At 38.9% G+C, this 25,938-nt stretch overlaps 1 protein-coding gene across 2 annotated transcripts in view; it reads right to left on the bottom strand.

The window, feature by feature from the left end:
* Positions 1-25,218, bottom strand: part of LOC145999410 (uncharacterized) — a 42,409-nt gene extending 17,191 nt beyond the window's left edge. Inside the window, exons 1-5 of one of the 2 annotated variants that reach the window (XM_083136364.1) lie at positions 25,065-25,218; positions 16,069-16,149; positions 11,946-12,017; positions 3,586-3,657; positions 1,396-1,470 (exon numbers count right to left, since the gene is read on the bottom strand). In XM_083136364.1, the coding sequence (XP_082992490.1) occupies positions 1,396-1,470; positions 3,586-3,657; positions 11,946-12,017; positions 16,069-16,149; positions 25,065-25,080 (316 nt within the window). In that variant the 5' untranslated portion in view covers positions 25,081-25,218. The remainder of the gene's footprint in view (positions 1-1,395; positions 1,471-3,585; positions 3,658-11,945; positions 12,018-16,068; positions 16,150-25,064) is intronic. The other variant, XM_083136365.1, reaches the window with a different exon arrangement.
* Positions 25,219-25,938: the final 720 nt, after the last annotated feature.

Below are 25,938 nucleotides of genomic sequence, written 5' to 3'. Positions count from 1 at the left end.
CGCGCATATGCTACAGTGATATGATATTATAAGCATGTGTAGAAATATCCACTATATTATTTCACTGTACTCATATATACTGTGCATGCATTATCAAAATAATGGACACATCAAGAATCTTCTGTCCTTCCCTTGCGCTAGCAGTTAGTTTGGCAACAGCGCAGTAGCACTGGCTGGGTATTATTGGCCGAACTCATGTTCCTTCTAAACGCGTGCGCCTGCTGTGAACAAGCCACTGGGCAATGAGGTCGTCACATCCCTACGCCGCAGATGCCGCTCCCTTTCTAACGTCAGGGGGGGGGGGCGTTAGAAAGAGCATTCATGTCTCGAATATTTACAGCACAATTTATCGATTTTCCGTGAAATGCATAACTCGTAGGATAATTCAATCTTCAGAAAGTGTCACTTTGGTAAATAAACTCGAAATTTCGTGTTTGAGCCTATTTCGCCTTCTGCAGTTCATTTCGCATCATTTTGTTACAAAACAGGGTAGGAAAATCCACCTCACACCTTTCAGGAACATGAAAAATGAACATTACAGGATGTTATTTCACATTTCGTGTTTTCGTCAAAAACGAAATATGCATGCCTCCATGTCTTGTGTTTTATATACTCTAACTAGCTAACTCTGGCATTCCTAAACCTGAAGGTTCATTGCCACAGCAACAGAAAGTTTCCATCTCTCCCTACGCTTGACCAATTTCCTTAAAGTCTTCACTTTGGTCTCCCACAGGTCTCTTCCAAAAAAGAACCCTGTGAAGTATTCTATCCTCTCCCATGCACACTACATGGCCTGTCTAATGTAGTCTTCTTGATCTAATTCTCCCAATAATATTAGGAAATGAATATAGATCATGTATTCTTTATTGTGTTACTTTCTGTATTTACCTGTTGTTTCATCTGTTTTTTTTGTTTTTTTTTTAAGATCTGGCACAACCAAATCTTTGACAGTTCTCCAGTGGCACACAATTTGGTGATGCAGATGGAAGTGGGTATAGCGATTTTGCGGACATGAAAAAGGTGCTACTTAGTGGAATAAAATTTGGGCTGATATACTGGTAGTATATATTTGTCCGAAGATATGTCCTGTATAACTTGCAAAAAAAAATGCAATTTAATTATGCATATGTTTCACAAGTTAGAAAATTAACAAATTTGACACTTCCTTTAAATTTGTGGGACACCCAAAAAAGAGGCGATAAACAGCTAGTCGGCAATGTGAAACGTTGAATAAAAAAGCTACTACCAAAAGTTCTCATTGATATTACCTCTTACACACGTCCATGAATCTTTTGCATAGTCTATTGCTGCTGAAACAAATATTTTGTGAATACTAAACATCTATTCCATATACAGCCTTACACAAAAACTGAGAATAATAAAAGATGGATTTACCTCCAATTGCAAAGCTTCTTGGTACAAAGGGACTTATCATGTTGCGTAGTTGAGCACTGGAAAGAGGGCGCCTCTCTGAAATAATAGTACAATATATAATTTCCTCTAAAAAAGGACTAAACATTTTGTGAAAACACTACATTTATATCACAACTTATATCAATCATTTTTAAATCGTCTTAGAGTAGAATAAAATTCCACGATAGGGCGGGGGGGAGGGACATTTTTTTCACGTTTTCATACATATTTTTAGCATTGCAATCTACTTAATAGAAGCCGACCCTCGTGGCGGAGTGGTTAGCACATCGCGCTACGACACCAGAGGTCCCGGGTTCGAATCCCGGCCTGGGCATGAATGTTTGCGAGGTCCATTGATCAATATCATCACATTATCACTCATCCCCATCTTCACAAATTAGCCAAAAGTGGCACAAAAAGCGAAGTAAAATAAAGCAAATCAATCAATCATAGAAGTCACTTCAAATAGTGTTATACAACAATGAATAGGGGAAGTCCGGGAATTTTGAGCGTCTTAACTAAATTGCTAATAACTCGGAGATTTATGGTCACAAGAAAAAGTTGCATCGGAAGAACAATCTTCGCACAATACGTAATACGTAATAGTGCAAAACTGTTTTTCATCAACCAATCCATTTTGCCCCGACCAGTGGGGTGTATTACGAGCATACTGCTGGGGAATGTTAGGAATGGTTATTTATCAGTAAATATTAATGCATGCGTATTTACAATCAGTAAGAATACATCATTGTACATAACAAAACATGTCTTGCAATTCTCAATTAGCCTTCTTCTCCGGACAAGGAGAGGGTATAAAAATAAAATTGATTCCGAATACTAACAATAAGAAGGAACGCAGTTGGTAACAAATCCACTCTTCACCATGAGAAAATGCTATTTATATACCGGCAGATTTTCTATGGTATATTTTCTTATAGATATTTACTTACAAAATTACCATGTTACCCTTACCACATATAAACGTATATAGCTGTTTCCCCGTTGTACCTATTCCATGACCCCTGGGGCTCCTGGTATGAGGAGGGTGATTCATTCGTTGACCTGTGCGGAATGTCCAGCCTGAGCAAAAAGTGAGAGTAGCGCCTGTCAGCGGTCGATACTAGAACTTCTTGCAGAGAGTATAAAGCGCAGACTGTTTGCTGACTGAGTTCCACGTCTGCTTATAATACATTTGTCTGTGCCCTTACGGAGCCCATTTCACACTGAATAGCTGTGCTTAATTTTCCTTCAAATTGCAATGTTTTATTAAGTATGTCCAGAAAGCGACAAACATCTTAGGTGGTTTGTGTTGTACTAAGACTTATCTTTCGTTATTTTCTATCCTTCATGTGTGCACTCATGCGTCACATGAATACGGAGACACTTTGCATGTATAGGCACAATTGTCTCCAGATGCATTGATTTAGGTTCATTTATGTCGCTTTTCTTTCACATGTGGCTAAATGCGACTATAGTTGTCTCCAGAGTTTCATCGGTTACTTCCACTGCTGAGTTTTAAGTGTATGCCCAACATATTTTTTCTTGCACAGTACACTACATAGCCAAAAGTCACCGGACAGCCAGTGCTGTTTATTCCAAAGACACCAGCCAGGTAACTAAGAAGATATCGGGCCTCCCTTCGCTATTATTACAGCATTTACTCTTCGGGCAGGCTTTCCACTAAGTTCTAGTATATTGCTGGTGTTTTTTTTTTTTGTTGATTTTTATCATTGGTCCTATAGCCTCGTGAATAGTTCATCGGTAGTTTTCATCCGAGTGGATCTGGCACGCAACCGACGCTCCAGTTCATCCCAAAGATGTTCTATGGGGTTTCAGTCGGGGCTTTGAGCGGGCCAGCTAAGCACATCCACCTGTCCTCAAACCACGATGCAATGGACCCTGCTTTATGGACAGGGACATTATCGTGCTGATAGAGAAAAGGGCCCTTTCTACACTGTTGCCACTGTGTGGGCAGCATGCTGTTGTCTAAAATGTCCTCTCACCATAGTTCATGATGCCATTGACCAAAACTAATGGCCCGAGCTCAAACCAGGAAAAACAGCCGCAGACCATGACACTACCGGCTCGTTCACTTGGGTGTCCGGTGACTTTTGGCTACGTAGTGTATATTTTTAGAATTACTGATAGTAAAGATGAAACAACTAACTTTACCTCCTGAAGTTCCTGGTAAAGAGGAAGGGACAAAAGCCGATGGTACACTAGTGAGGCTGCTTCTGGCTCTTCCTGAAAAATAAAACGCATATTGAAATAAGATTCGGTGCTTTTATAGCACATAAAATGGAAATAACATGCAAATTTGATAGCAGCAGTTTATTTTGGTTTCAATATTAACAACCACTTATTTCTTATGAATTCAGGAGTGTTGGTGTTCACGCGAATATCGCACGTATAACTTAAGATTGCTACAAATGTATCGATATTTGATATAAAATGCAAAAATAATTACTATGAACATCATTGTTTTGACAGTCTGAAATAAATTATTTTTACATAATGTAGTATTGTCTTGGCAAATGGGTTTTGGATATTTCTAATAATAATAAATCGCCTTTATTAGAGTGGGCGTGTTTCAGCCTCAGTGTTTTTCTTACAACGGACCCTTGTCTCTGATTATTACAACGTAAAGATGTAAAATGAGTATTCGTTGATTACATATAAGACCTAATGCATATGGATTGAATTAAAAAAATAGAAAAAAGGGTTACATATTTAAACGAATGGACATAGATATCTAATGTTCGTCGTTTTCATCTTTAGTACATGTATGACAGAGTCAGCTGGAACAATGAATGAAACAATAATATCAATAATAATAATAAATTGAAAAAGATCAAATAATGAAGTTTAGAATTTTAATAGCCATGAGAAGTTATATGCACACTGTTGCTAGTAATTACAATAGATATATTTATAAGAGAAAAGTTGCTCGTGATTAAGTGCTTAGCTGCCTTGCTAGTGGATGATTTTTAAAGGCCGAATCACACGGAACTGGATATCAAGTTAGTTGGCGCTGAACTGGCTACTTGCCCGGATGTGATGGCTGCCTGCTTGACTGGGTTGGAGGAATAGGACATGTTCTAATTGCTACTGGCTTTCCTCGACTGGATTCTGTGGAACAGCCAATCAGAGCAAAGTTTGGGCATGTGAAGATCATCTGTGAGTTTGCAAAGGGGATTTTTTTGTCTGTGGTTTCCGAGTGTTGGCTGTCTTTGTTAACAACGAGATGATGACGTGCAGTGCATTCGTGTTCAGTTCATTAATATTTAAGTATTTATGCAAAGCGATGAGATATGTACGTGACAAATAAAATTAGCCTAAAATGAAAACCCTTATTACTTACAAGTGTATTAAATGAATGTTTGATTGTTTTAAAAATTGTGAATGAATCCTGCGAATCTCATGTATGAATATTGATATGCATACCAGAGTTTTTTTCGAGCCAATCTCTAGTCCATACTTTTCTTTTTTAATTTTTGATAAAAGCGCAACTTTCTTCAAATTGCTCGTCCATATTTAAGCCGGCTTTAGACGAAAGCATTTCCTTTTAACATTTTTGCTAGCATAATTGCTATGAATTACACTATCTATGCTGAGTGCACTGTGTTTACAATTCAAACAACTAAAATATTGTTCCATGCGTGTACAGTAACCGTTATAAAGTATGTATTTCAGCAGTGCCATTGTTTTATACCTAATAGCGTTTTATACGAAACGTTATCCCTCTCGGTTCAATAGTTATCGGTTTTTAAAAATGTGAAGTGATACATTGTTTATATCTCACGCGGCCGCCATTATGGGAACAAAAGACTATCGACAAGTACGGTGTAACAAGTATCGTGTGAGGCGAAAACTAGCAAATGGGTAGCCAGTCCAGCGCCAACTAGGGCATTCCTACTGGAAATCCAGTTCCGTGCGATTCAGGCTTAAGTTTCTTTTTTTAAATAGGCATTGGATGGATGCTAGAGAGGTTGGAAGCGAATTACGAGGTGGTATCAAAAAGTTTCGAGACTAGTTCCGTAACACGCCAACAGATGGCAGCGCAAGGCTGCACGCACAGGCACAGGGAGCACCAACCTTCATAAGTCAGTGTGCCAAGAGACATCGTCCTGTGTACATCGTGAGCTGTGCAGCTGGTGCTCTTCTGACCACGTGCGTTACCACGTCTGCGATTGCATCATGGACAGCAAGTTAGAACAACGAGCGAACGTGAAATTCTGTGTGAAACTGGGCAAATCCGTCACAGAGACGCTTGACATGATTCGGCAAGTGTACGGCGATGCTGCAATGAGTTGTGCGAGGTGATTTGAGTGGCACGCGCGCTTCAAGACTGGAAGAACATCACTGGAAGACGATGAGAGACCAGGACGAACTTCAACGAGCACAACACCCGAAAATGTCGAAACCATTCGGCAACTTGTGCATGAGGATCCACAACATTGGTGCCATTGTCGGTGTGTCATACGGAATAGTGCAGGTAATCCTCACGTGTGATTTGAACATGCACCGTGTTGCTGCCAAGTTCGTCCCCAGGTTGCAGACCTAGGTGCGGAAGGAACACCGCGTCCAAGTTTGCCAAGAACTACGTCAGCGTGCCGTCTTCCAGTGATGTTTTTCCACTCATGAAGCGTGCGTGTCTCTGTGGCCGATTTGACCAGTTTCACACAGAATTTCACGTTTTCTCTGTTCTAACTTGCTGTCCATGATGAAATCGTAGATGTGGTAACGCACCTGGTCAGAAGAGCACCAGCTGCACAGCTCACGATGTACACAGGACGATGTCTCTTGGCACACTGTCTTATGAAGGTTGGTGCTCCCTGTGCCTTGCGGTGCCATCTGTTGGCGTGTTACGGAACTAGTCTCGAAACTTTTTGATACGTCCTCGTACAATATTCTTTGGTGCCAGTTACGGCATACGATTTTCCGTAGGTAGTTATTTTATGTACTGGGACTGATAATAAGTGTTTTCGTCGCATTATGTAATAGCTATAGCTTATAAAATACCCAAATGAAACAGGAGAAACAAATCAATTCTATAAAGTATTTCTACAATGTTAAAGGTCTATGAAAACTACAATTTGAAATGTAATGAATCATAAGTATATTGCTCTTGCAGTACTATCACAGATAGTACCATAGATACCCTTATCTGTGTTACTACGAGGGCTGCTGAAAAATTTTCTGCAATCAATATGGAAGAAAGACATGTGAAATTCTGGGAATGGCTTTATTGTTTTTCAAATATTCACCCTTAAGATCGATACATTTTGCATACGCTCAAACCAATTTTGAAGGCTTTTTTTTTCACTCTGAAGCTGATACCTCAGAAACCGCTGTTCGGAATGCGTCAACAACTGCTTCAGGCGACACAAATCGCTCACCAGGCATCTTATTTTTCATGTGTGGGAACAAAAACAAGTCATTAGGTTATATATCAGGTGAGTACGGACAATGAGTCATTAATTCGACATTTTTACTGGACAAAAAATCAACAGTTTGGTGTGCTGAGTGGGAACTGGCGTTGTGGTGGTGAAGAATAATGCGACGATTTGGGTTTGTTTTACGCAATTCATTGATGATCTCTGGCAAACAAATTGTTGTATACCACTCAGCATTTACAGTCCTTCGATCTTCTAAAGCTATGTTGCCACATGTCCGGTATAACAGAAGAAACAAAAAAATCATTTGCTTGGCGGCACTCTTCGAACGAACAACTTTTGTTGGTTTCGGCTCACTTTGAAACATCCAAACAGTGGATTGCTGTTTAGTTTCGGGTTCGTATAAATAGATCCAAGTTTCGTCCCCTGTAACAATGTAGTTTGACCAAATTTGACTTGCCTCGGTTGAATTTTTTAAGCATTTCTTTACACCAATTTAATCGAGCCTGTTTTTGAGCTTCGGTCAAGTTGTGTGGGATTCAACGGCTTGAAAGTTTCCGTACGTTCAGATGCACATGCAAAATCGTATGTATTGTTTACATATCAATGTTCAAGGATGCCTGAATCTCACGGTATGTCACATACCGATCTCTCTCAATCATTTCACGCACAGCATCAACATTACTGGCAACAACAGACGTGGATGGACGACCTTCACGAAATTCATCACTGAGAAATGTGCGACCACGCTGGAATTCGGAAAACAAATTGTACACAGTCCTATTGGATGGTGCTTCATCCCCAAAAGCCAAATGAACTCGCTAGATGTATTGTTTCGGTGTTAAACTACATTTGAAATCATAAAAAATCATTGCCCGAAAGTGTTCACGAGAAATTTCCATTTCTCACACTAAACTACTTCTTCAAACTGCTGTGAAAAATAAAGGAATAAGCTTAAACAAACAATCAAAGGTAATTTAAACATAAAAAAGTATATTCTTTCGATTTTTATAATAGCGGAACACTGGCGCCACTGTTGGTGGTAGTTTGCAGAAACTTTTCCAACAGCCCTCTACATATTTCATCTCTTTAATTGTGTACGTTTTTATTTGATATAATGCTGTATTAGATTCTACATTGCGTTCGGCACTTGAAACAAGACAAATTATTATTTTACATTTTTCTACATTTGCATTACCAGTTTCCTCTTTTACGTATTTAGTTTTCGAAATGTCTGTGTCTGTCTCTCCCTCTCTATATGCCTTACGTTTTCAATATCTCATGGATTCTTACGAAGTACATAAAGAATATTTCATTAAGGAAAAATCGTAAGTAATCATCATGTAATTAAAATTAATGCTAATTATTGTGTCCCTCCATTGTCTTGTTTACTTACTCATGTATTGCGTGTGGGATCAAATATCTGACTATTATTTAAAAAATACACCTCTACATAAAATCCACTGCAAGAAATTAATATACATATATTAATATATTATGGGTAGTAGTATTTGCAGGAGGGACGATGATATTTATGTTAAAATTGAGCCTATGGCAAATTTGAATTAATAGTGTCTCGTCTCTGCGGTCGAGCGGTTAGTGTAGTAAAGCCAGGGATTCTAGACTAGGAACGCAGGTAAGGTATGGATATCCAGTGTGTTTACCTCGTCTTCTAATCAATCCCTCATCGTCGCGATTTACCTATAGAGAAGCAGAGCAGCGAAGTAAATGATCATAATGGTCTTGGTCTCTCGAAACCGCCGCAACCGAATTGCGCACACTTTAGATCCAGGATTGCGCACAAATCTCACTGACCTGTTTTGCGCACAGATTTTGATCGAACGTTGCCACTTTGATAGCTTTAAAGTCTGTGCGCAAAACTGTTTTTTTTTTCTTTAGACAAGAAGAGAGAGAGAAATTAGAAATAAAATAGCAAATATCTTAAGGATTAAAAAAAATATATATAAGTTGACCAGTAAATGTAGCAAGTCAAGATACAATTTTCATACCAATTTACATAATACAGTAAGTCACTATTGATGTTTTCAAGATACAATTTTCATAACAATTTACTCAAACTCAAAAGTTAGGTTACGTTAGGTTAATGAGTGCACAACAAACACTTCTGTCAATCGAAGCTCGTGACCTTCCGTATAAATACGGAGATACACCGACCATTTCATTCTAGTCCACCAATCAGGTTCATCCTCTATGCCTATCTAATGCTACCCTACCAGCAAAAACACGTGTAAGTCCACACACACACACAAACAAACACAACAGAAGTGAGAACAGCTTGAGAACATTTTACATCTGACAACATCGCCTCATTTTTTTGTGCGCAATCCTGTGCATTGTGACAGCTTGTCAACGGCTTATCAGATACCACTGATAAAACCGGAAAAGTGTGCGCAATCCGGGTGTAACCTCAAGCCCTAGAAACAAGGCTCAGATGACTCAAATATCAGACCGAGAACAAAGCCGACCTCAATAAAATCGACAAGAGACGAGACTTTGTGCCCGGGAATCGTGTTCTCGTTCGAGACATTGATACTGTACGACAGTGGCGTACGCAAGGGGGGGGTTACGGGGTTTAAACCCCCCCCTTGAGCTTGTGAAATATGAAAAATGCTGTGGAAAAAAAATGAAATGGCCAATTTTTCACAGTCAAGGATCTGGGACAATAATATTCCTATTACTACTTCTACTACTACTACTAATACTACTACTACTACTACTAATAATAATAATAATAATAATAATAATAATAATTTGAATTATTATTTCCATGCAGCATGGAGAAAAGCACAGCATTCCAAACACACGCGTCTTTCAAAGTGATGCCTTGAAAATAAACACGAGTTTATGGGGTTAGGTTAGGGTAACTATGATTTAAAAGAGAAAAAAAAGTTGTTTTGTATCTCAGTTGCAACAATGTTCAATACACTGCCCTACGCAGGATTTTTTTTTCGGGAGGGGCTGGAATAGTAAATGTGGATAGCACATGGCTTCGTTTTGGAGGGCAGGATGCATAATAAAATATTTCGTATTTTTGGAGCTTTTCAGTCTATTAAAATTGTATTCAAAGACAAAATGGTAATCGGGATTCACTTTGAAAGAGGTTTCGCATTTACATATTTTGATTTTTTAAAGTTCTTAACGGATTTTTATTTGAAAATTCTGATTTTCTCAAAATTTCGGTAGGAGCTGGAACACCATCGGCCACCCCTCTACGTACGCCAGTGTTCAACGAACATGTATTTATTTTTGTGTGTGAACAATGAGAATTAACTAAATAAAGTTGTTGGTACGTTGTAAGAGACTAATGTATAGACAAAGGCTAGGCAGACAAGGATACAGTCACCAATTTGCCTTCCCATTGTATTGTTTACCGCAGCACGTTTGAATGTCTCTCTTTAAAATGTGTCACCTTGTTGACTAGACAATCATTCAAACGACAATAAGCTTAACTATTGTAAAATGTTTTATTGGTAAGAACAGGGAGACAATCCAGATGTGAATTATCGGGGACATTTATGCGGGTAAGAAGCCGGAAAAATTCCAACCAATTTCGGGAATGGAATCCGGATCTCCCGCGTGATTGTCACTTGTCAGACGCTCTACCGACCAGATCACCGCAGCTCCTTGGATGAGTTCCATACTTTGATTATTTCAATTTATTTTAATATATTTTCTTGTATTTATGGATCTTCTTCACTCTTAAAATGCCTCACTTCGTTGACCAGACAATTATTTCGTAACAAAGAAACAAAAAAATTCTCCCAGGATTTGATAAAAATTGAATGACTAGAAAGTAATTTTGTTTTAATGTTTTCATAAATACTATATTTATGTAGATCTCTATTACGTAAAAGTAGTAGTAGTGGTATTAGTAGTATTATTAATATTAATTTAGCTAATTAATTAATTATAAGTATTATTAATTAATTGTGATTATTATTATTATTTAATTAAAGTATAATAAAACAATGGTAATGTGAATTTGGAAAAAAGTTTTAGAAATAACACCCCCCTTGATGAAATCCTGCGTACGCTACTGCTGTACGATATTTAGAAAACCAAAATGATATACCAAACGCATTTTTAATAGTTTGTTTATCGTAATTACAAGGTTAATTATAATTCATTAGTGGCAACTGTGAAGATGTGCAGCAAGGTTTCATGCATTCGGGCTAAAATTCCTTTTTCCCTGAGTCAGTGGCGTCAAAAAAAAGACATCAAATAAACAAACATGAAAAAAGGATTTTAAGAAAAGTTATTTACGTTATGACTAGGGAAAGGATTTTAAGGTACAAAATTATGGTCGGGAAAGGGGGGAAAAGTAATGAAAATGTTATCAAAGAGGTGTTAAAAAAGGAGCTGATAAAATGCCTTTATTCAATGCTCTCCTTTTCTGCGCCTTCTGTATATAATGCGCGCGGACCGCGTAGAGAACTGTGGTTATATAATGCGCGCGGACCGCATAGAGAACTGCTGTTTTGCGGAATAGGTTTTGTTGAAGTTTGGGTTTTCTCTCGTGGGTTTTGCTACATTATCTTGGGAACTATTGGGACTGCAATGATTATATTATACCAGTTTATAGTTCTCGTTTTATAGTTATGTAGCTGCTCAAGAAGAGTATTTTTCTGTCTAATATTTTAACAAGACATGAAAGAAAAGGGAGGGAAAAAGCGCATCAAAGGGCGAGTTAAAAGGGAATAAATGTGCTAATCTCACGACAAGGTGCTAAAAGGGGCAACAAAGTGATATACCAAACGCATTGTTTATAGTTTGTTTATCGTAACTTTACTTGATCTCATGTCCTAAAATCTTAAACGATCAATTTGAAAGGAGCTAGCTATATTTTGGCAAGGTGCTTCACCTTAAAATCAATTCCCTAGTTATGAGACACTGTGTATATACGTATAGTTTAGGCTGACCGAAGCCAGACAGATCTCACAAACTAGACGAGGCAGATATAGTCTCGATATCATCCTTGCGGCGTTCGTTATCCGATAAGGAATATGTGGTACTGATCCCCTGCAAAATGGTGCTGGATTACCACATGTGTGTAAGGTGTGTTTAATTGCTACATAGTGAAAAACTTTTTTTAAAAAATCATATATTAATATTTACCTCGTGAAGCTGGAGCCCATGTAAGGCGGCCCAAAGCCCTTCGTAGAGCAGTATCCACCGCACTATTATGATCTGCAAAAGATAATAGCTATATCTGCATGTGTGTGGGTGTGTATGCATATATGTGTGTCTTTGCGTGCGTGTGTATGTTTATATATCTAAAGAGGCTGTCGCCATACAGCACAAATTTTAAGGGCGCGTAGAGAATATCAAGGCTAACAACTTTTCTCAGCAAAGTTTTGCTCGCTGAGGTCACGTTTCGATGGTACGACCCCTCGAAAACAGCATTTCTTATTCCCTATGTATTCAGCCATGCACACTAATACAACAATTACAATAAATGATGATGTCATACCTAGAGCTGAAGTAGTTAAAAGTCTTGGACTGATATTTGACACTCGGCTATCATGGAATGAGCATATTAGCCGCCAAATCAATAAATCATTTGGAACACTTAGATTCTTGTTTAAATTTAACAAACTATTATCTTCAGAAATCAAGCAGCGATTAGTTGAAACACTTATATATCCATTTCTCGACTATTGTGACGTAGTGTACTCTGGTAGAATAAATAAAACTTTACAAGCAAAGATTCAAAAATGCCAAAATGCGTGCATGCGGTTCATATTTTGCATCCCGAGACGTGAACATATTTTACCTTCCATAAATAATAAGAATATCCTCAATATGTACCGTAGGCGGCTACTGCATACATATTGCCTTATACATAAAATTATTACATCTGGCAAGCCGTCGTATCTGGCAGACATGTTGATCCCTCGCACCAGTATTCACAGCCACCATACAAGAAATAATTTCAAATTTAACCTTCCACTCTGCAACACACAGGCATATCAGTCGTCGTTTTCATATTTTGCTGCAAAAATATGGAGTGCCCTACCTAAGACCATGTCGAGCATATCTAAAATAGAATCTTTCCGAAATGAAGTAAAGAATTTTCTTTTGGCAGAGCAGAGATTGTGTTCAAATACTATGATGTAACTTGTATGTTTATGTTATGTATTTTGTCTACATGTTTTTATTTTTATTTATTTTTCATTCATTTTATTTTATTTTTATGTAGTTGTCTTTCACAATTTTTGTATCATTTTATTCATACATTATTACGATTATTTTATCAATAGATTTTGTAACTAAATCAAACAGTTTATTGTACACTGTATTAATATTGTAATAACATAAGAAATGTAAATTTAAATGTAATCGATGACACGGGTTAGGTGGCAGAACAGCCTCAGGCTGAACCTCGCCCACGTAAATAAAGAATTTGAATTTGAATTTGAATTACTTTTTCCTGTACACAGGAAAATGTGTGTTAAACTCTTCAATATTCTGTGGGTAGACTGTGTATCACTAATAATCATGTATGAAAGTTCACATGTATGATTTGAGAGGCGTACTGCGACTTCACTCTGTTCGACGGAAAAATAAATACAGAGGCAACCATGAACTCGTGGCGCATGGCTGCATACATACAGGATAAATATACACGTTTGAGAAAGTCTCTAGCTTTTTACGGGGCTTCAACAAGCAAAACACCACAAAGAAAAGTTATTCTCCCTGACGTCCTCGAAGTCAGTTGGTGATATACAGCGACACCCTATATACATAAAAGCATATTAAGTATGCACATTTTAAAAACAGCACTTTCGCATATAAAACTTGCGACCAGTAAAGCATTTACAATTAATCGTCTGGAATTATTTAATAGTTTTTCATTAAGATCGTCAACAATTTTTGGATGATAAGTCACAGGTAAACGCACTGTCATATTTTAGCTTAACGCTTGTAAAAATACATTATATAATAACACCATTAATTAATAACACCTTTAATCAACAAAGCGGCCAATGCGTGCCTAAACTTGGGGGGCAAGGACAGTTTATTTTCTCTTGTACACAAGGTTTAGCATTACGAGGCCATAGTTCGGAGACTGGCCAGAAGTGGAGGGAGGCAATTGCACCCACACCCCTCTAATCAACACCACATGCCATATACAGCAAGGTAGTTAGTTACATGTTATAACTAGACAACAAACACCTGTGTGCCAGTGGCGTTTCATGACAATGATACGATGTTATGGATGAAGGGACAATCCCAAACACATATGAACAACACAACACGGTTCGTACAGAGCATTGTCCTGGCTGTAGATCCAGGCGCCAGAGCATCGTTAGTCTGGAAATGCAGTCTACATAGAAGATTGGTTGACATTTTGGTGCCTTAAGAAAAGGATACCCCTTGACAATTTCGTTGACGCAGGCTAGCTCATCTGATAATCATAAAAATGTGATTCCCCTCCCTTTCATCTATCGTTTCCACAAAATTAATTTTGACTTCCCTTAGTTGATTGAATTCCAGTTTGTGCCTCCTTTTAGCATCGTCGTCTTTTAATAAAGGGAACCCGGATTCGATGCCCGGTAGAGGCATATAACTGTAGATTCAGTCCCGATTAGCCTATCTGTGCATAAATTGGGCTTAAAACGTTTTTTTAAAAAAAAATCAGAAATCCAGCTCTATTCGTCTTTATTCAGAGAGAAATACTTTATCATGTCTCATAGAATCTGAATTTATCTCCTACATTTCCTTTTTAGCGGAGAATAATAAACATGCCCCACAATAATGTTTATTCATCAAACCCAGTCGGGAATTTCATAGAGTTATTTTCTAAAATGTATCTCCAAACCTTTCCAAGCACTACCACTTTTCCCTTTAACACATGTTGACATGAGATTATGACATTGTCGACCATTGTCAATCAGTCGTTTCTTTAGCATGAGAGGGAAGAAAAGCAACTGTTTACATACAGTATGTTTGCACTACACTTTCATTAGCCGTCTTAAAATGATCATTAGAGTCTAATTACTTTCGGAACATCTCCAGCGAACTGCGCGAATCTGTCTAGCGAGCCTAGTGGCGTGTAAAACCTGAGCAACGGGCTTAGCGATAGGTTCTGGGTTGAGATGACGTCAGCAGCGCTTGGTTAATTGGCTGCTTCGAGAGTTGTGACTCGTTCCGATGCCTCAAATGTATAACAGCCAAAGACGTTACGGAAATAATCTTCCTCTACACACGTTGGAATTCCCGACAATCTGGAACGGAACAACGAGGGGTGAAAATCAGGGGTAGCCGTTGAAAATTAATACCACGCCTTGACTCAATTAGCGCGGGAAAAGCTGAATTCAGTGACGTAAGGACTGAGGGCTTCCTCCAGCGGCTTGGCGTTGGGTCAGCGTAACGAGTTCCATCGCCGCTGTTTTCTGGTTTTGGATCACTGCTATGGCTTCCAAGTATAGCTCTTCAATTCTCTTCACTATACAAGCCAACACAACTTTTTAGAGCTCCACACCAGGAATGACGCTTACCTGCTGGAAACTATTTGATGCATGAAAAAGATATTAAACGCAATTCTTGTTCGGTTCTGCAGGGGGGTACTATCCCACTATAGACGCCTCTGTACCCAATATGTATGGGATTATGCACATATTAAGCTAGAATATCCACTAATCTCTCAAAAAATGTATGAAACCATTGATTGATTTGGTTTATTTTACGTCGCTTTTCTGCCACTTTTAGCTAATCGCGAAGATGAGAATGAGTGATAAGATGAAACTGATGAATGGACACTCACAAATAACATATATCCCCGGGCCAGAATTCGAACCCGGAACCCCTTGCGTCGAAGCGCGCTGTTCTAACCACTCCGCCGAGGAGCTCGGTCCAATCACACTATAAAACTTAACCAGAGAAGCAGCCAAAGTCAAGTAAAATGAATAATTGTTGAAAGTATGTTAATTTCTACAATGGTGGGGGGCATCAATTTATAGATATCAGCTCGCCACAAATTAATCCACAAAAATGAAGTTTGTATTAGCAGTTTTGTCATTTTACGTCGCTTTTCTGCCATTTTTGGCCTGATCGTGACGTTGAGGATGAGTGATGATTATATGAAACTGATCAAAGGACGCTCACAAAGAACACCCATGATTAGGTCGGGTCTCGAATCCGGCAACTTTGGTAGCGACTCCCAAAGTCGATCACTTTACACGCTAAGCCACAGAACTGGCTAAAGGGAAGATTAACAATAATACATATACAATACCTGTCACAGTTCCTGGAAGACGGTAGGTTATGGAACGCGTCGATCTCGTGTTGTAACGCCGGCCGCTGGGCCCTGGCTGGTCTGAAAAAAAAAAGGACACACAAAGCTCAAACTAAAGTTTATTGAGAATAGCAATATGTAACGAGAAATAGGTTTCAGTGATTCAGCAAAACTATCCATTCCTATATTTAAAATAGCGTCTGTACAGTTAATAATATCTAGGACCAATGTACGTATATAATCTGAGGCCAGACGAAACCATTTTCCTCAACATTTATACGATAACCAAAATGCTACCGTGTAAAGTGCGAAATGTTATAGCATTTCAGATGCCATACTGATAGGCTCGCTCCGTAGCATTTTTCGTAGCGTAACCAATCAGAAGTGACCAGGTCACGAGTGCAGATGTAATGGCGGCTGTGTGCGATGTAAACAATGTATCACTTCACATTTTTAAAAGCCGATAACTATTCAACCGAGAGGAATAACATTTCCTGTAAAAACGTTTTAGGTACAAAGCAATGGCGCTGCTTAAATGCATACTTTATAACGTATAAAGTACACGCATGGAAGACTATTTTAGTTGTTTCAATTGTAAACACCGTGCACTCACCTTAGATGGGGTAACTCGACGTGCCTTTCGTACTGTCTATATTATACCGAATATCTGCTATAAGTTTTTCGAAGCAATGCTAGCGAAAATATTAAAGGAAATGCTTCCGTCTAAACCAAACCTTTGATCAAATCCGTTCGGGGGTTTAGATTCGAGAGAGAGGGTTAAGTCTTGGATTTCGTGATTAAGCCCCTTGCTTCAAAGTTTGGTAAAGATTCTAAAGTGCATATTCTCTTCTATGACTGAGGTTGGTAACATGTGGCTCCCCGATCGCTAGGAGACAGCGAAATGTTACGAACCGTTACGCGTAAACGGGTAGGTCACAGGGTCACGTGATGATTAAGAATTATGATTGATTGATTTGGTGTTTTTAAGTCCACTTTGTGCACAGTAAGGCTAATCTGACTGGACTTACAGTTTAAAGTGGGATCCGAACCACTATGTGCCTCAACCAGGTATCGAACCCGGGACCCCTTGATTACAAAGCGACGACGGATTAAGAATTATGAAAAATATTGACACGGAGCATATGGTATTGATAGCATTAAGGGAGGGTCGTCCAAAACGGGGACGGCGGATCAAATGGGGACGTTCGGTTTCTCACTGATTAATGCTTCTACCTGGAACCTAACGTGGTACTAAAATTGAAGATTAAAACTGGTAAAGGCTGTAAGTGCCACAATAATTCAAAGACCGTTTTCCACGTTAAACTGTGAAATGTGCCATGCTTTATAATGTGGTAAACGTGAAAGGTGGCTGGTAGCCCTCTAAGTAGTCCAAAGGGCGTGTAAAGAGGTCACTAGTGTGCACGTTCTTACGGGCAGATGCGATTTCCCAACACTTTCGCTTTTGGCACTTACAACGTTTACCACTTTTAGTCCTCAATTCCTGGACGTCTACATGACAGTTTGAATCGAGTCGTGAACGCGGCAGCCTGTCCTTCGTTTCTTTCTACGGCGTTTTCCATATCTAGTTTTTCTCGATGAACCGCTATGCAATAGTTTACTTACTGGTAACATATATACAAATTTGCATAAATTTGCAATTTGCATAAGTCGCAAATACGCCAATGAGTCCCCATTTACCATTAGGCTTCCCACCAAAAGCAAAAAGCTTAATTCGCACGGTGTTCCCTGAACAAGAAGTGGACTTAAACATTTCCTTCTTTACTTGAAACCCTTCCGTCAATTTGTATACATGAACATAGCCTATTCGTAACAGAATAACTTCATACAATATATTACAGGCGGAAATGTGTTTTGTATCATACTTGTTTTAGCGCCCCGTTTTATCCTCATAATAATTTCAACTGTAACGATGATATCCTTCCATGTTGCTAAGTCAACGGTCATGGTTTTGTATCTTGCATAACTCTGATTGGTAACATGCGATATGATGTAAAATCAAGTTAAAACTTGTCCCCCAAAAAAGTCATGGTATTGGGCTTTGCTGTTCCGCCGGCTGTTCTTTGTCTTCGCAGGTTCATACTAAAAAATCTTTAACTAACGTGATAAACTGTATTGTATCCAGGGGGATTTTACCACTAGGCTATCCTAGACTATATTCTAGGTACAGTGTCTTGAATAATGTAGTGTGGAAAACGGACGGTTCTGTCCTCTCTGGCAGGTTCCACTCAGAAATGATACCGCTAGAGGCGCTGGTGTCGGTACAGATGCATGACATTCGTCTGCTTATAATGGAAGTAAATGGAGTTTTTGCTGCAACGTCTGATACTTTTCCTTGTAACATTTCTTTGTATCAGAAAATTGTTATGATATTTGGTACAGTAGTCGAGAAAATATTAAAGAATATTCTGAACCGTCGATAATACCTGTCCTTCAGTTTTTTATTAACAATACGGAAGAAAACATAGGTATGGATTGTTACTCGTAACTCGTAATATGACAATTGCCGCGAGAATTAATATTATGTATGCATTATCCTGAAAGGTTCATTAACATTGTCAGTCACAAACATTATTTTTATGGAAATTCACACAGACAATACTCGTTTATTTTTCAAAGATCTGCTTTACATCCACTCGCGTGTTGTCTAACTTACAGTCCAAAAACTCGCAAGCGTGAAATATGACACTTCGTTTCCCGCTTACTGGAAAAATGTAAACAACGCGTTGGTTGAGTTATATTTTCACCATGTCTCGAAGATATGATCGCCACTGTTTTGTGCCTGGTTGTTCTAGTGGATATCGTTCAAGTAAAGAAAAGGGTATTTGTATATTTAGTGTTCCCAAACAAAAAGATAAATTTTATTAGCATACAAAAATAAACTTGTGTACACAATCCAACGTTCGACGTCCAGCCTCACGTTGCGATGTAGCTGCTCGTGTTGCGTTGCACATAAAACGTATTTATGTTACTTTTCTGTGTAACTTAATGCCATTTCGTGACTGCAAATCACTTCACAAATATAACTGTTCCCATCAATTCACTTACCGCCTTTCAAGACAAACAAATCTACACAATATATTCCAAAAACTACTAAGCCGCATTATCATAACAAAATTAGCACCTGTACGGATCGCACTGCCATCTATGTTGTCATCGTCTCGGGAACCAGTTTCTTGGGTCGTTTTCCACACTACGTTATTCAAGGCGCTGTAGTCTAGGGACCGCAAGTCCAGGGAGTAGCAAAAAATGAGACGCTGATGGGGCAAAAGTGGCAAAGGCATCCATCGACTATTAAATTTCCTTAATACAATAATTGCTTGTGATAATATAATAGCAAATAAAACAACATGCCAAGTTCCTTTTACTGGCTCATTTCACATGAGATGGAAGGAAGGAGTCTCTAGCGTTTAAAATAACTTCTTACATCATAACATAACCCTATTTTCAGTACTGCATTGTAATCAGAGTGAAAACTGCAAAGGAAGCCGCGCGAGGTCACGCACGTAACAGTGCTCGAAAATAAACAATTGTTCCTCGAAGAAGCGAATGTAAACATTTGGAATGCCAACAATTGAAAGTCAATTGACGGTTGAAACCAACTGGTCGAGTGAGAGTCACCATATCCAGCTATCTTCTTCTTCTTCTTTTATATGACCCTATCAACGTTTATATCCTGTTGACTTTGGTCAGCGTTCCGGGTTCCTAGGTTAGATTATCACAGACTGAAACCAATTATATAAGTAAATCACTTTTCTCTTTGCACTGTTTCATTGTGATCACTTTTTACGTTTCAAGTCTACATTTTTGTGCATATCCGTATAGAAGCCAGGCAAGTGGAGTAGATAATTCTAATATAAGGAGAGAGAGTGACACTGGGAATGGAATTTTCAATCGTTGTAAACCTTTCTAGAGTATGATTTCTTGTTGTAAGGAAATTGTACATTCTAAGAATAAATGTTGTGCATCGGGGTTTTCATTACCACATTTCAATTTTCTTGAGTTACGATATGAAATTTTGATAAGTCTGCTGGTGTGCGTACGTGATTGATTGATTGATTTGCTTTATTTTACTTCTTCTTTTGTGCTACTTTTTGCTAATTTGCGGATGGGGATGGGCGATATGATGAAATTGATGAATGGACACTCACAAACATCCATGCCCAGGCCGGGATTCGAACCGGAGACCCCTGGCGTTGTAGTGCGATAACACGTCGCGAAAATGGGTTGCTAACAGCCCTAAACCTGGCCTTATAACCTAACAATGTAGGCATTATTAGAATTGTAATTGTGACAATAATGCATGTAATTTGGTTACGAGGGTTACGTTTGGTGCTATCAGCATGTTTGGAAACCGATTTTCGCCAAGTGGATGTGCCGCGCACCAAACCCGCAATGAACATCCTTGTTTCTCAGTTCGCGGCCAGTGTGGCTACTGTAATGTAGGGCCGGTTTATTTTCCTTGTCGGCAGGGCCCAAAACAAAGGACAGCCTAGAGCTCCAAAGTTTATAAATTCCCCCTGATTGTCTCTATTTTTGTTCTTAACCGCCTATTTTCTGACAATTTTGGCTAATCACGACGATGGTGAGATTACATTCATGAAGGGACGCTCACATAGAATACCCATGCTCAGGCAGGCCAGAAATTTTCGTCGGTTCAGTGTCGTATCCAGAGAAATTAGTTTCGGTGGGTTCTTCCTTTTGGTGTTCACGTGATCGTTTTCCTTCTTTCACTATTTCTGTTGCTCTATTTCTATCTTATTTCATTGTCTATTTTTCTTCCTTCTCTACCTCCTCTTCCAGGCTCGAAATGGACCAGAGCGGACCGGCACGGCGTTCCGGTTCGTCAATAAATGGAACCTTTCCATTCCGTCTCGTCAGAAATTTAAACGGACCGTTTCGGTTGGTTTTATTGTTTTACACATTTTAATACATTTTTTTCAGTGTGAACGAAATTTTAATATTAATTATTATTAATTGTATTTGTAATGTAGGGCGTCATTTCACTAATCAGTAAACTCATCGATGTAGTAAGGAGAGATTGTTAAAGAAAGTAAAGAATTCGGAATTCCGTTTCCGTGGAAATCTTCATTTCAAGCCCTATCCTCTTCCCTCTTCTGTTTCTTTTTTCTTTCTTTGCAATTCTTGGTGAAGTTCCGGTTAGCCTATTCGTGCATAAAGTGGGTGTCGAACAAACTTTGCTATTTGTAAAACATTTCCTATCCAAATCTACAATCTAACAACAAAATTGTTGAGGGCCTCCCCGATGGCGCAGTGGTAGCGTCGTTGCCTTGTAATCAAGGGGTCCCGGGTTCGATACCCGCTGGAGGCACATAGTGGTTCGGATCCCACTTTAAACTTTAGGTCCAGTCCCGATTAGCCTTACTGTGCATAAAGTGGACTTAAAACACCAAATCAAATCAAACAAAATTGTTGAAGCAAAACTTCACATACGTTTACAGTTTTATGCTTATCTTCGTTGAATATACCTTCCAAGCGTTGTTACGTCTCTTCAATGAACGTGTTTCTTTTCTTATTATTCGCAATCCCAGTGCTGTGACTCATGCTTCGCTCGACAAAGAATGCAATGTTTTCTTTGTCAATTGTTCTGTCTAGTGTTTATACAATGCACTGCGCTTATCTGTCACGCCCCCCTTCGGATTGTAAGCACCATTCCTTACACCCTCCTGTTCAACCACGTGATAGCGACCTGATTTCTAGGGTCTCATGAGATAAAATTAGACCAAGTGACGGCGGCAAAGTGGTGCAGAAGTAGCCGACGCCTACTACAACCCCCCTCTCCCTTCAGCACTCCCCGACAAAAAAATGCTCTTTTAGTTCAAATATGCATTTTTTTAAAACAGCATCTTAAATGTGGCCGTCTCCAAACTGGCTACCACGAGCTAGTGGGGATTAATACTTCCCGGCCTTGAAGATAAGAAAAATAACAAACAGCGTAGTCATATCATACTGGCACGCTAGTGTTTTATTGGGAGATAAGTATGTTTGTGTGTGTCCTGGCGCATGCGAAGAATCAAACGTGTGTCGTTGACGGGCCTTCCTGATAACGTTGTAACGCCTTGTAATCAAGCGGTGCCGAGTTCGATCTCTTCGGTGTAGGCACATTGCACAGTGGTTCCAACCCCGATTTAAACTGAAGGTCTTGTTCTGATTTACATATCTGAGCATAAAGTGAACAAACTTTGTGTAACTAAGACAGGTGCAACGTAATGTGTGTTGCTGCACCCATAATAATGTATGAAAAACCTCTTTGACAAGATGGGTTAATCGGAACTGAAGCTACAGTTCAAAGTTGTACTCGAGCCATTGTACAAATGTGCCACCAGCGGGTATCGAAACCGGGACCCCTTGACAGCGTTACCAGTACGCTAGCGGAGAGGACCAATCACATATCAACGCATGTAAGAAATGCAGCTGGCTTCAAACCTTCGCGGATTTTGGTGCCAAATTTTTGCAACAAATATTACCTTTAAGAATGTAAACAAGGTCTAACTTATCTTACCTGATTACTGTCCTAATGTATGTAGCTAATTTACTGGTTTCCCATCCTCACGATTTCGCCACCGAAGACTGGATTCGAGTCCCGTCCTGAGCATTACTGTCCCTTGTATTTACCCTCTCATCAATATCATCTAATCGTTAGTCGCTCGTTGCCTTGTAATCAAGGGGTCCCGGGTTCGATACCCGTTGGAGGCTCATAGTGGTTCGGATCCCACTTTAAACTGTATGTCCAGTCCCAATTAGCCTTACTGTCCATAAAGTGGACTTAAAACACCAAATCAATAAATCATGAGTCACTCATCATAGTCGCGATTAACTTAAACAGGTACAATGCACCTTTGCACTCCAGTTATAATACAGTAATGAAAATAGGGTTATGATGTAAGAAATTACTTAAAATACTAATACTAAAAATAACTAAAATCATACGAATTTGTTATCTAAATCATCTTAGGCATGGTAAAAATTAACAACGGATGCCCTTGTCCTCCCCTCGAACAGACTCAAGTAACCGGGACACTAAAGGTAAATTTTCATTTTGTAATGCAATTGTGGAAAATAATGATTCATTGTGTGATTTTCACTATTGTAAACTTCTGTTATAGTTAGTGTTAGTAATAACAATAACGTGCATTTGTATCCTCAAGATAGGATAGTGGACTTTCGTACTATTATCGTATGAGCGAAACACCTACGAATCATATATTTCGGACTTCTTTACATTGCTAACGTATTATTTTCGAATGTGGAACATTTCCTAAAGTAAAATAATGCATATCATTGTCTATTTCTTAGATTTACGAGTACTTACTGATACTTGTTGTTTCGAATCTGTAACACATTATGGCCGTGATAGCGTACTGGTTTAGGGAGCGTTCTGAAAGTGTTTTGTCGATTTATGCAGTGTTGAAACCTTGTTCACCGGAAAATATCTACTTCGTGCTCGGATTTGAAATTATGCTAATACGTCGCAAACCATTGACGTTAGCCTCACAAACCATTGACGTTAGCCCCACAAACTATTGACGTTAGCCCCACAAACCATTGACGTTAGCCCCAAAAACCATTCACGTTAGCCCCAAAAAACATTTTCCGTAAGGTTAGGTTAGGTTAAGGTAGGTTAGGCAAGCATAGTTTAAAAAAAAATTAAAATACTCGACACGTCATTGATTGATTGATTGATTTAGTTTATTTTACTTCGCGTTTTGTGCCTCTTGACTAATTTGCGAAGATGGGGATGAGTGATGAAACTCGACACGTCATGTTCTAGTGAAAACACGGCGAGGCTGAAACACTGGCTACGCGTTTGCATCATCTTAACACACGGAACATTGCACTCTTGTGCAGAAAGCAAATGGCGGGAGCAGAAACAGCGTGTCAGACAGAGATTTTCACAGAAAACAACACGCATTCACATTAAAATGGATCAAATCTACATTCAGGAACTTCCACAACGCTAAAGAAAATGATTTCCGTAAGTACTTTCTCCTGTAAATTTGAAGGAAATTTGAAAGAATCCGTTTCTCTCATACGATAATGTTACCTCTTTTCCTTCTAAATACATACATACATTTCTCGTTTACAGGGTACTTGAATGTCGAATTAGTTGTGCAAGGGCATTAAGTTTATTTATATTAATGAGAACAGATTGACGTATAGAAGTACGTAAGTTAATATACTCTATGATCACATGCATTTTATTATTTCACAACCGAAGAAATTACTTCTGTGCGCTTGTTAACACTGTACACAAACATTTCATGGATAAGAATGTCGGGGGAGGAAGTTCTGTAGTTTCGTAAACTATTGTAAATATTATTTTACGATGAACACGATTTTCAACAAGTTGTAACTTTTGGTAAAATACATGATTTAATACTTTTGTTTAAATCGGATTATCCGATCTTGCACAGCGGATTAAGTGCAGTTAGCTATCCGAAATAAAATATTCCATTCTAGTGAATAACTTAACAGTTCAAAGCTTCATTTCAAAATGCGCACACAGAACATTGTTTACGAAAAGTGTGACATGTTTATCTAACAACAATAAGTTCCAGTTTTGTATGGAAAACGAATCTACTGTTTTATTCTCTGGTTATTACATTTCTCCTTTTGGTCAACAATAACCACGTAGATTAGTTGTTACCTCTTGAGGAGTCTGGTATACAACAGTTCCCCCATCCCCTCTTTGGATTTGGGGGGGGGGGTTGTTTTCTTGCAAACATTTAGTGTTTCAAATGTGATATCAAACGCCTTACTGTTTCTTCTGCAAGACAGATTAGTGAGCAACAAGTTATTTCATGTCGAAAATGTTGCGAAACTCGTGTTTCGTGTACTGTAGCCACTACGGAAATAATATTAGTGTTTCAGGAAGAAATGTCTTTGCCAACATTACGACTCATGCGTTAAAGTTCTGATTTACAAAAGGATATAAAGTTCATAAATGCATTGCTTACCTGGTAGATCTAACATGTTGTGAAAACAACTTGATAACAATCTCACTGTGCTTCTTTCGCAGCTACGCAGATGTCCGACTTGTACTTCGTTCGTCAGCAAAGAGCTACTGCTGAAATTTGTCGATGACAAACACGTCCTTTATCGTAATCCTTCACAAAGCTCTTATGAGTTGCATACAGGGGAAGCTTATGCGACCGGTCACCAGTTCGCGTTACCTTCGACGATGAGTCAAACTTTTTTCTTCGCACCTTTGATATTCTAAATGGTAATTCTTTACAATGAATGATAACCGATATGGTTCACAGAAACATTGTTCTATTGCTTTCATGTCATATTAGTAAGAGCAAATGTATATAAACTGCAATACATAAAAGAATTCCGAACTGCATGTTGCAGTTTTTGTTGCCTTTTCTGTTGCTAACTACACTATTTTCCCCCCCTTTTTTTTAGCTAGATATGGTTCTTATGAGATCCTAACTGAGCGCCTAACTTCGTGAAATGCTTTTTAAATATCCCCCACCCAAATCCATCAACATGATGGGGGAGAGGATTTTTTAACTCCAATTCAAACAATGCTCACAAAGTTTTGCAAACTGATCTACGTAATCGGTGCAATACAGCAGGGGCGGGAGAAGGTTTTTGATTGGGGGTACAAAGTTCAACCTCCATATGTGTGTGTGTCTGTTAAGCCCGTACCCAGGATTTTTTAGGAGGGGCCAGATCTGTGTACACACACATACATACACACACATATGCAGAGTGGCGGCTATTTGGTGGATCTCGGGCTGACTTTTTTCACACTTTTGCCGCCGTACTATGGTCTCTTAATGCTTGTCTACCAAGTGAAAATAATTGGCACCCAATCGCTGATAC

Source organism: Lepisma saccharinum, chromosome 15, assembly GCF_977018435.1.
Source record: "Lepisma saccharinum chromosome 15, izLepSacc3.1, whole genome shotgun sequence".
In the NCBI taxonomy this organism is placed as follows: domain Eukaryota; kingdom Metazoa; phylum Arthropoda; class Insecta; order Zygentoma; family Lepismatidae; genus Lepisma; species Lepisma saccharinum.
The sequence above is the reverse complement of the archived record's forward strand: the minus strand, read 5'-3'. Positions and strand labels throughout refer to the sequence as shown.